This window comes from Scomber japonicus, chromosome 4 (genome assembly GCF_027409825.1).
Source record: "Scomber japonicus isolate fScoJap1 chromosome 4, fScoJap1.pri, whole genome shotgun sequence".
Lineage (NCBI taxonomy): Eukaryota > Metazoa > Chordata > Actinopteri > Scombriformes > Scombridae > Scomber > Scomber japonicus.
Genome location: NC_070581.1, coordinates 20241330 through 20252629, shown reverse-complemented (window position 1 = coordinate 20252629; position 11300 = coordinate 20241330). Strand labels below are relative to the sequence as shown.

The following is an 11300-nucleotide window of genomic DNA, read 5'->3' as shown; positions in this document are numbered from 1 at the left end:
ACCACACACTTGCTACTGTCATCCAGATAAGAAATCACTGTGTATCCTTATGGATTATTGTTGCTGTGGTACTCAAGAATTGCTTCATCTACTTATCTTTTTTGGGATCCCAGGATATATCACAATCCCACAGGAGGTGTTTGCAGATTTCTAACGCTATACTGACACATTTACTATCACTGAAGCTGCTTCTTCTTAGCGAATATTTATAGGCCAGGACACGGGTATGCTCCTCCGATGATGATGATGCATTTTTCCATTTGTCATGTCGGCTGCCACCTGCAGAAGACAACAAACCACGAATGTTATCTAACTAGATTTTCGACAATGCATTTCCCACTGAGAAGCATTCGTCTAGTAAACCATTGAGGTTGTATATCCTTGCATGGCCATTAATTACACCAGGTGAACCGCTTAACTTACAGCAAATACAGGCGATAATGTCCGCCAGAGTGGCGCAGGGAAGCGGTCAACTAGCCTTCAGCTGATGTATATACTTCAAGCAGACAGCTCTATAACCATTATAACCATTTACAACGCGGAGAGGCTGCTATACTGCTAGTCCAGTGTTTGTTTGTATGTTTAGTTAACCGCGCCGACACGTCAAGCTAGCAAACATCTTTCTGTTTAATCAGTGCTAAAATAAAAATAATAAAGCGCCCACAGACAGCTAAAGCTAGGTCAGTGTTACTTACCGTGGTCGGGAATATGCGTAGAGCCGAATAAAAATCGTATTATTAGGATGCTATGTTGGGTTTTTAACGAGAGCAGGTGAGGAGGGCTGAGTGCTGCTTTCTGTCACTGAGACTTCAGTCAGCCGAAGTCAGCTTCATATTACAGCCTAACCCAACCGGTATAACTTGTGTCAGAAACAGCAGGAATTTAGACACATTTTACGCTGACGTGAAGATTGAGAGAACGGTTTAAAAAAAGTCATATGTTATTTATGATTAAATGTAACAGCTACACGTTTCTATAAAGAAAATTATGGGTACTGATTGTACTAGTGTAGCCGATGTACCAATGTCAGACTTACTTTATATTTGGTCACCATCCACTAAATCAGTGTTTTTGGTAAAGTGGGGTCTGAATGACTATTTTGATCATAGGTTTCATACACTTCTTATTAATCTTATAATTAAACACTAAAAAAAGTCAGAAGGAGGACCCAGCTGGGACAAAACCTTACAAAATGGGGTCTAATTTCATTTGTGTCAGTTTATGTGAATACGTTTGAGAGCCACTGCTGATGACCAAATCCTGCTTCATTTAGCACCACAGCTTCAGGCCATTTTCCAAAGTGTGTTACACTGGTGGCTAATGGCAAATAGTCCAGTATCACAACCAGAGACCGGTGAAGCAGATAAACAGGTTATAGCAGGTCTGCAATGTATACCTGCTCCAGTTACCTCTTCTGTCCCTCCCATAAAGCTCTTTTTTGTTCCTGTTTCATGTGACAGGAGGTAACAGAGGAATCCTACATGGCTGTGTACATGTGATCCCTCTAAAGGAAAATCGTTTCAATACTTTAGTCCACAGAAAGGTCAGAGGTCAACTACAGGATGTTTAGTATCTGTCTCAGGACACTACAAATGTGGAAACACTCTGCCACCAAAGTGGATGTTTTCTTATTCTGTTTGGGCTCTTTTACCACCCTCTTTGTCACCCTTCTGGACATACATAATCTTACATGCAGTGCTATGCAAACGTTTTAGGCACTTTAGAAGTTTAGATTCTTATCCATACGATCAGGGAGGCATCTGATCGGTCGTAGATTTATTCTGCAGCAGGACAATGATCTTATACAGCCAGCCAGAGTCTCAAAGAACTATCTTCAGCAACAAGAGGAACCAGGGGTCCTGCGACAGATGGGATGCCCCTCCCTGACAGAGCCCTGATCTCAACATCATCAAGTCAGTCTGGGATTATATGAAGAGACAGAAGCAACTGAGAAAGCCTAAATCCACACTGCCAAATAGATACCTCTTTGCCAAGTACCTTGAAAAACTGTGTGCATGTGTATCAAGGAGAACTGGCACTGCTTTGAAGGCAAACTGGTCACTGCAAGTACTGATTTCATTTAGGGTTTTTTTATATGAATTAAAATTATACAGTAAAATTTTTTAATTAATTTAATAGCATCCTCACTTTACTGTTAGTGCCGATCTTCCTTGTTTTCTCACCTTTAATTTCTCCCCTTTAAAGCCTCCATTCTAAGCCAATAATTCTCTATGTTGGTCATATAGCACCCCACCCTGATTAAATCTGCATACTGTGTTTACACTTCATTACCACACCTTTCTTTCCTTTTTTGCATACTTTAAACTCCCACCTATTGTATTCATACCATTATTCTGCCAGGTAATGTATACCAGCCCTTTTAATCACACTCATTGCTCTGATTCAATTCTCTCCCACATGAAAATAATGACACAAGATTCAGGTGTTAACCTGAGTATTTATTGTTGTTGTTCTGGCGGGTACCTGTGTTTTCTGAATGGATGCTGGAAAACCCATCAGTTGATTTTTGCATAGGTCTTGCCTGTCAGTGGACAAGCGTCCACTTTGAGAGATGGAAAAATCAGTACATCACAAAAACCATGCAGATATAGTGAAAGGCACAATCACCATAGATATCAGATACACCAAATTTTATATATTTCATTTTTATTGGGGGAGAGGTGTACTAATTCAGACGTAACATGGGTGAAACCCCATGTGTTTTTAAGCTGCCATAACTTCAGGGCACAACATAAATGTTTGAAACTCCCCGGACATTCAACGGCTTTCATTTAAACATCCTATTAGTGAATGACTGTTCTAATAACTAAATGGGAAAATACAAGCATATTCTATTGTATTTTTATGATACATTAAATTTCATTTATTTATTTTTTTTTAAATATAAACTATCTGTCTCCTGCCTCATCCTTTCCCTGTCCACATCCCTCATGTCATATGGGCGCAACACATTGGCTGACCACTCCCTCTCCCCGTCGTTGGATGATTTCCACTCTGAAACCACACCTTTCAATAATCACACACAACATACTGAGAACACACTTCCATTTTTTGTGACATTGGTGAGAAAGCAAAGAAAAGAAAATGAAGGAAAACAGGACAGGGGTTTGCAGCGACAGGAGGTGGGCTTTACATTTTGCATGCACACTTATGTACACACACACACATTCACACCTGTGATCTCAGTATTACCCTGTTTTCACTCTTTCTGTATGTTTATACAACAGGCAAACACAATTCAACCTCAGAGGCAATATCAGTAAGGATACCCCTGAAATAAAGATCACAGTGAGTTTATGTGTGTGTGACTGTGTGTGCATATTAGACTCATCACCTTGGGGCCCTGCACTGTTCAGAGGAATCAACAGAATACAGAATAGTCATCCTTAAAACAAAAAAAAGGATAATATTCATAATTATTTCATAAATTAACAGATAGTATGAATAAAACAAAGTCATTTATAGGATTATTGGCAGAAATTAAACAATTATGGTAAGTGATTCAAGGGAAGATAATTCATGTTACTCATCTAGATGATCTGAAAAAGACAGCACATTTCCATTTTCCAAAAAAAAAAAAACCTCCAGACTCTCAATGTGTCCATTGAACACACCAGTATAGATTGTATTAAAACTATGTCAAGGTACTGTATCCTCACCAGTATCCATACAGCAAGTGCTGTGTTTAGTGGACCCTCTAGAGGGCAGTGTTTGCCTATGGCACATCAACTCTGATTCTAGTGCTGTTTTTATGGTTCACCTCAGTAATACCAGAGTGAAGTTGGGCCAAAGACACCACTTTTGGCCACTGAAATGCCCTCTTGGTTTAATAATGAGCACAGAGGTGAGGCAGAGAGAGGATTCTCATCAGTCCCATTGGACACAACGTTGTGGACTCAAGTCCTGAGAGGCTTTGACATCTAACAGAGTGTTATAAATTGTTTTGTAATTATTTACAAGATAAATACATGACTAATATTCATGTTTTTTTAAGAGTTTCTAGCATTTAACGTGTCAGTACACTTTCTCACACACAATTTAAATCAAAACAAAAAGAAAAAAAATCACAAAAGAAAAATAAAAACAAGCACACAGCACACCGCTAAAACTTGGACTCACAAAATGTATGACAGTGCAAACTTACATCCATGTCTCAAATAATTTACAAACATTAGTATACACTTCAGCACCATTGTTTACTATTGTTGTTGAATACATATCAGTTAGCTAGATCTTTAAGTGAACACTGTTAGAGTTTGATGTGCTGACAAGAAAGAGACAGTGATCGAGGAGATTTCATGAGAAAGTAAAAAAAAAAGCAACTGGTTGCACATCCATAAACAAGATGATAGTTTTTGAATGTGTTGAAGGGGGAAGATCTTTGTTGCTGAAACTTTAAGGAGACATTACTTCCCCATTTTCTCCTAACAATTGCCTTGCATGGCAGTCAGTGACTTTTTTTAATGAAAGGGACTGACATGTAGATCGTAATTTATTTTTGGTGTTCACATGGATAAGATCGCAGCACACACTGTGGATGGCTGATGTGTGCTGGGCACACTGCTTCAGTTTTCAGACCACACATTAAATGATCATCATGCTGGGTATGATCAACGGGGAGTGATTTTTATTCTCTACTTTACTGGCTTTGAAAGCCAAATGTACCTTTTCTTCATCAACCAGAAACAGACTTTCTGTGGTGGAACCATACAGGCTGAAAGACTGTAAAATAATGTCATAATGCATAGCAGAAAACAATGTAACAAAACAAAATAAAGAGTTACCATCAATACCGCTCAACACTTACTATAACCTGCCATACCCTGTAACCCAAGAGCAAGCCCTGTGTCCATTAACTACATTCATGATTACTGTTAATATCAGTAACACCTTTAATCATGTTAACAAAAAGAGGCTACCATATTTATCATTCAGAGAAAAATATTTGAGATATGCAAAAGTGCATAATCTAAACGCTCTTTACTAAAGCTTGATGTTTAAAACTCACCCACAGGCTGCTCAGAGGGTTACATTACACTTTCCTACTAGCATTTCATCTTAATCCCATTTCTTTTAATACTATCTAGTACTAATTCATCATTTATTTTACTCTTTAGGCTGTTTTGCTCATCCTCTCACTTTCGTCTACTTGCTCTTATCCTTCACAAAGTGACAGTGTTTGTTTCCTGTGATGAAAAAGGTTGCCTCACATTTCGTTGCCTTCGTCTTTTGTTTTGCTTTTCTTTTTTTTTTTTCCTTTTTGACGTTGCAAACAAAACTGGAGGGAAACAATGTCTAGCAGTTTTTGTCTCACTGTCACCACTCACGGTATATCCTTCCACCTTTTCTGAAAAAAAAAAGTTAATCTAAATCATGTGAGAGATGAGTTGTTTTCTCTGTAAAGATGTTAACATGTCTCTGCCTAGCATGGCTTCCACCAGAAAAGTCTGTTTCTCCAATCAGAGTAAAGTCCACTTTGTTATTTCAATTTCAAATCGTTATCTCAATATTTGATTATTTTTAAGTATTGGAGTATTCTAATGGTTTTAATGGTTGAATTAATACAAAACATGCCTTGAGAAAGAGTGAAAGAAAGGAGAATATTTTACTATTACAGGAGAGAAAATTAACAGAGCTAAACAGTTTGCTGTTTTTCAGACATTTTTCTTTTTTGTACTAAATCTAACCTGTATAAATATTTTTGAAGACATTTTTTAGTTGTTTGGATACTGCAATGGACAATAAGTATGATAAGGTTCTACACAGATCTACTCAGGGATGGAGGCTTGGTTCATAACAGCAAAATGGGGCATAAAACTACCAGATGGAGTCAATTTTTATCTAAACCAAAACAGAAAAGCTCAGGCTACTGGTTTCTGAGTGTAATATGATATACTGTGCAGAAATGAAAGCAAATATGTTGTGGGTGAATGCATGTAATTGTGTGTGTCTTGGAGTTGACTATGCACTACTAATGCCCTCAGAGTAAACAATGCCCCCTGGTTGCTCTGGAGTTTAGTGGCAGAAGTTACGCTTGCTGGGCTGGTGGAGGAAGGTGTTTCTGGCAAGGGCTGCATGGCGAGGAACCTGCTCCCTGGTGCGGTTTTGGCGTTGGATGCGGTTGCGGCCCAGATGGCGCCTCTCGATGCGGGCTTTGTTACGCTGGACCCTGGCCACTTGGGTGACCTTGGCCAGAGCTCCAGCCTGGGCAGCTGCTCCACGGGTCACCCTGGTGGGCATGGTGCTGCGGGTGGCAGGAGCAGCAGCTGGCTCAGCCACTCTGCTGCAGCAGGAGATAAAAAAAACCCAAAAGATTGTTGGGACATTCATGCTGATGCTGAAAACAGGAAGTAAAGGTGAAGTGTGGTCTAAATAAGAAAAACGCTGCTTCTCACCTCACGCTGCTTGCCAGGCTCACGATACTTTCCTCTCCCACCACAGAAAGGTTGCTGTTGGAGACCATGGACAGGTTGCTTGGGGAGACGTACACAGACATACTGGGGTGCTCGATGAGCAGGTCCTCCATTGGGCTCGCCTCTGCTGTGGCTCCCTCTGCAGTGAAACAGGGGGGAGGGGTGACAAACCAGCTCTCATCCATGCAGCCTCTCTCTGAGCCTGCCCTACTGCTACCCCCACTGCCCCCACACTCACTCCCAGAACCAGGGGACATTGACAGGGTAGAGGAGGGCGTGGACAGTCTGGCCCGTCTCGGCAGGGTCACGGGTGTAGTGGCACCCATGTCTGATGGGCTAGCGCTGGGACAAGACGCGGGGTCTGATGATGCTACCGCACCTCGTGCCCGACCTTTATGTGTCCTATGGCGCTTGTGAGGTGGGTGGGGAATTTGAGCTGGGCATTCAGTCCGTTTAAGTGTGTCTTGATGATCTGATTGGTTACTGTCTGGGATTGAATGTGCAATAAGTGGGGCTCCTGTCTCATCGTCAGCCTGCATCATGCAGTCAGAGGCTTCTGAGCACATGGCAGCGATGAGATCAGGGATGGGACAGCCAATAAAGTAAGGTAGGAAGGGGATGTTGCAAAAATGATGCAAGTGTGGTAGATTTTCAAAAAGCCATGCAGGTTGAGGGGGCATTTTTGAAGGGATCACATACGCACGCGCACACATACCAGTGTGGGGAATGTAGGGGTGTTTAAAAAAATTGGAAGGGGGGTGGGAAAGAGGGGGTAAGGAAACACAAAACATAAAAGAGTCACATCATTAGTTGTGTTGACCCTCTAAGGTTGTGATTATGTCAGTGACATAATGTTGCTCTTGACTCTGCTGAGAGGTATTTTCATGTTGCTTTTGTTGTTTGGTTGGCTTATGAACAAGCACCAAAGCAAATGCTCATTCTCAATAATTGGCTTTGTCATGATTGAGATCATAAACAAAGAGGAAGGAGATGCATGTTGACAGAAAATAATGTGTTTCCATCCTCTGACAGACAACACCTTTGGTATGACAGCCATATGGGTAAGCACTAGTGTAGTTGCGCCACGCCTTGACTGATTCTTCACCCTAACCCCATCATCCCCCATCATTAACTCTATAGTCCAAAGGTTAGTCAACACAGTGTCATGCAAGAGAAGGGCAGAGGTATTTCTACCTAAATCTTTCAACATTATATACAACTTGGCAGTTTTCTAGGTGCGGCTCCTAAATGCCATATCATCAAACAACTCCAATCCAACCCTGCACTCCCTCAAATGTGACTCACCAGGCAAGTTGACGAGCATCCATCCCTCCTCGTCCGCCTCGGTCACACAGGGGTTGGGTCCCTTCAGCTCAGCTGCCACCTCTTCCACTTCCCCAAACAACAAGTTGCTCAGACGTTGAAACATGACTTCTTGTATTGTCAGGTGTCAAAAACTGGGGTGTTTTTTGTCGTTAGCAAAAAAAAAAGCTTTAGCTGCCTTTGAATTAAAAAAAAAGTGGGTTTACGTATCGCTTGTTGCTGTTTTATGCAATTCTTTGTCTGATTTTTGGAGTCTCTTTTTTCACTTGAAGCCCTTTGCTGGATCTCGGTTTTGACAAACAGGAGTGAATGGGCTTCTATAGTGCAAATGTAAGGTTTCACTTGGTTTGGAGCAAAGGCCTGGAGAGAGATGGAGAGAGAGGATATTTATGAGATAATGGGATTCACTTGCAAACAGTTTTTTCTTCAAACAGGAATCTAAAAAAAGAGAGCATATTGAGTAATTTCCTATTGCTTAGTCAGGGGACATTAGATAAGCACAGTGAGTGAGCAATAAGCGTGGTGAGAGTTTTCTCTGGGTTATTCTAAGACACATTACAACAACCTAGAGCTATTCTTTGGACTGAACTTGAAACCCCAAAGCGTGCCGACCTGTGTTGTAATGACAGGTTGATACAAACAATGTCTCACTAAACCAGGGCCTGTTTCTTCTTTTTCCTGTTTACTTTATGAGTCTCTGCAAAAACAATACTGTATAGCTTGCATATTAGACTAGCTAGGAGTTTTAAGGTCAATAGATTTTTCCGGCTACTTGATGCGTGTGAGTTAATTTTCTCTCCTTTTAGCTCTGTTTTGGTCTCCACTTCAGTGTGTGGGGACAATATCTGGCTGCATGAGTCATGGGAGAAGATATGCATGGATGCTTGTTAGGAAGCTGACACTTTGCCCTTATTTGGAGGATCACCATGGAGCAGGAATATAGCTTATACAGTTCATTGTCCTTATATAAGTTGGAATAACGAATAACGAACAAGTTTGAGCCTTTTCCAAAATACTATTATGAGAACTGGATAGCGGAATCTCATCTGTATGTTTTAAATACTTGCGGTTATATGGATTAAATTTGACTCAGTTTATAGGTCATGTGTTATTTCTATCCAGTCAATTAAACAAAAAGGTCCATGTTTTTTATATTGTTGGGATTTTGCAGAGGAAACCCAAAAAGGTCTTATGAGCTAGGTCTAAACTGAGGTGCTACTGTCTCTATCCTCAACACTGGGATTGTTTTAATGCATTTTTGAGCTAATAGAAACTTTAGTCATGAGACTATGTGACACATAAACACAGATAAACAAAATTCTAGCAAGAAGTTCCATGGTTGCTGCTTTGCATAAGGTGCAGCAGACATCCATAAAATACACACACTGGACATGTAATGATGTAAAGATTGTAAAGATTGTATTATTTTAGTGGCTGTACAAGATAATTCAGGGCTATCTGAGTGATGTAAATATAGCCATTGTTACTGCCAATAGAGTGCAAATAAGTGCAGTTGATATGGCTTTTATCCCAGAAGAGAGCAGCTCTGAATTTATGGGAAATGTTGTGAAGAAGCATTACCTGACAATATACCCGTTATCACTGAAACATTTTTATAGATGACCATTCAAGTAAAATCTTTGACACAAGAGACACTGCATTAACCTGAAAAACTGTAGCTAAAACTATGATATAATATATAATGATATATAATAATAATATAATATAATATGAGTAAGCTCGACTTGTTTCGGCATACTCAATCTCTGCTACTCATTTTTTTGCATGTCCCCCTATATCCTTACTTAATGTACAGTAACTAACAACCACATTTTATGCAATGCATAATGTAATGAATATATAACAGTCCCCAATATCTTATGGATACCAAACCTAAAATATAATACATGGAATAGGCACTACACACCACAGCAGGTAGTAATTAGTTCATGCACAAGACAGGACTTAATTAATTCAAACTATAAATAATATTTTATACACGTAATTGAATGTCCTAAAATATGGATTTCTCTGTTGACACTGGGTCTTAAAAAAAGGAAGAAAAAAAGAGGAGGGGCGGAGAGGGATGGGAGGAGCCTCACTAAATAAAAACAAGACGCATGTGACGTCACGCCTTCGTCACTGACGCTGACGAAGAGGCTCCAGTCAGACCGGAGGAAAAAAAAGGGGTTTTGAACAAGGATAAAAACACATAGCGAAAATGTAAGATATTATTACAGTATATATGCGGCCTATGCTGATATGTTCAGCTTGCATTTTGAGACATTAAGCCGAAAAAAAGGTGTGTTTGAACGGTTGCTATGGTCGACGGTTATCGTCGTTGAGACCCATTGATATTATGGAGAGAAAAAAAGAAAAGCTTACAGCAACAATGTTTACATTTCATATGCGTAAAGACACCCGGAGATGTTAAGGAAAATAAAGCATCAGACTCGACCTCAGACTGTCGACAGCGGAGAGAGCACAAGACTTTCTGCAGGAGATCCAGGTTAAACATGAATTATCTGTATAAGCCCTGCAGCTGAAGGGTCAAAGCAATGACAGTTGTGGCTGAAGCGACACGACACGAAAGACATCGACTGGATTGGCTACTGACAACACAATAAAACTGTTATTTAACACAATCACATAAATGGCTATATTTGAGAGGGAAAAAATAGGCTTTTAAGGTCCGCCTCCCAGAAAAAAAACATCAACATCCGCCATCGACTTGACTCCACATCAGCATTTGGTGCAATTTACACAACAACGACTGCTGGTTTCCTGTAGGACAAATATATTTATGCGAATGCAGGCTGGTGCCTTTTTTCGGAATATAGGACGTCGAACCGACCTAATTAAACTCTTTGGGTCGGCCTGCTATTTCTGTTTTCACATCTATTCATGACCTAATAATAGGTCATTACCAATTCTGACAAACAAAGATAGCCTATATGTAATAAGCCACAAAGCGATGTAATTCCATAACAATACGTGTACTATGATTTTATGATGGCTGCTATCTGATGGATATTTTCTGTAGATAAGCCTGTGAGGAATGCAGCAGCTTCTCTGGCACAGACAGATGCAGTTTGATGCCCATAAATGAGACAGAAAACACACCAAGAATCAAATGTAAAGCAAAAGTAAAGAACAGCTTACCTGCCTTTGCAATATTATTGAAGTTGTAAACGAGATCACACACAGTAGAAACGACAACAATTCTTAAAGCATAGCTTTAGATAGCCTTTAAGTGAGGTAGTTAAAACACCATGATATAAAAATAAAAGGCTTTCTTCTTAGAAGAAGGGCTTCGTGTAAAAATGTTACACTAATGTTTCAGATCATAACATCTGCAGCTTTTTCCTCCTCTCCTCTATTTTTTCCGCTGCAGATTTTCCTCCTGTTTATTGCTGCCTCCAGCTGATCCTCGGATCAGAATGTAGAACGTACAAAACAGCTGATTGTGAGATCACAATACTCTGAGACACGCCTCTGTCCCGCCCACTCCCACAAACCAGCCAATCACAATATTACACAAGC

General features: G+C 40.2%; 1 protein-coding gene across 4 annotated transcripts; it reads right to left on the bottom strand.

The window, feature by feature from the left end:
* Positions 1-2438: 2438 nt before the first annotated feature.
* LOC128356968 (tumor protein p53-inducible nuclear protein 2) lies at positions 2439-11175 on the bottom strand. Of its 4 annotated transcripts, none has more exons than XM_053317174.1 (4): positions 10920-11175; positions 7740-8117; positions 6417-6990; positions 2439-6304 (listed from the first exon to the last, which is right to left on the bottom strand). In XM_053317174.1, exons 2-4 carry the CDS (start codon positions 7861-7863, stop codon positions 6037-6039), a joined length of 966 nt encoding a protein of 321 aa, XP_053173149.1. In that variant the 5' UTR covers positions 7864-8117; positions 10920-11175; the 3' UTR covers positions 2439-6036. The 4 variants fall into 4 exon arrangements, with proteins under 4 accessions (XP_053173149.1, XP_053173147.1, XP_053173145.1 ...); XM_053317172.1 differs by having other exon boundaries at positions 6417-6573; XM_053317170.1 differs by lacking the exons at positions 7740-8117; positions 10920-11175 and having other exon boundaries at positions 6417-7732.
* Positions 11176-11300: the final 125 nt, after the last annotated feature.

Bases quoted from the DNA above. Each gene is read 5' to 3' on its own strand.
- LOC128356968 (XM_053317170.1), bottom strand. From the start codon at position 7,225: ATGTTTTGTGTTTCCTTACCCCCTCTTTCCCACCCCCCTTCCAATTTT. The intron at 6,305-6,416 runs GTGAGAAGCAGC...CTCCTGCTGCAG, and splicing joins AGCCTGGCAAGCAGCGTGAG to CAGAGTGGCTGAGCCAGCTG.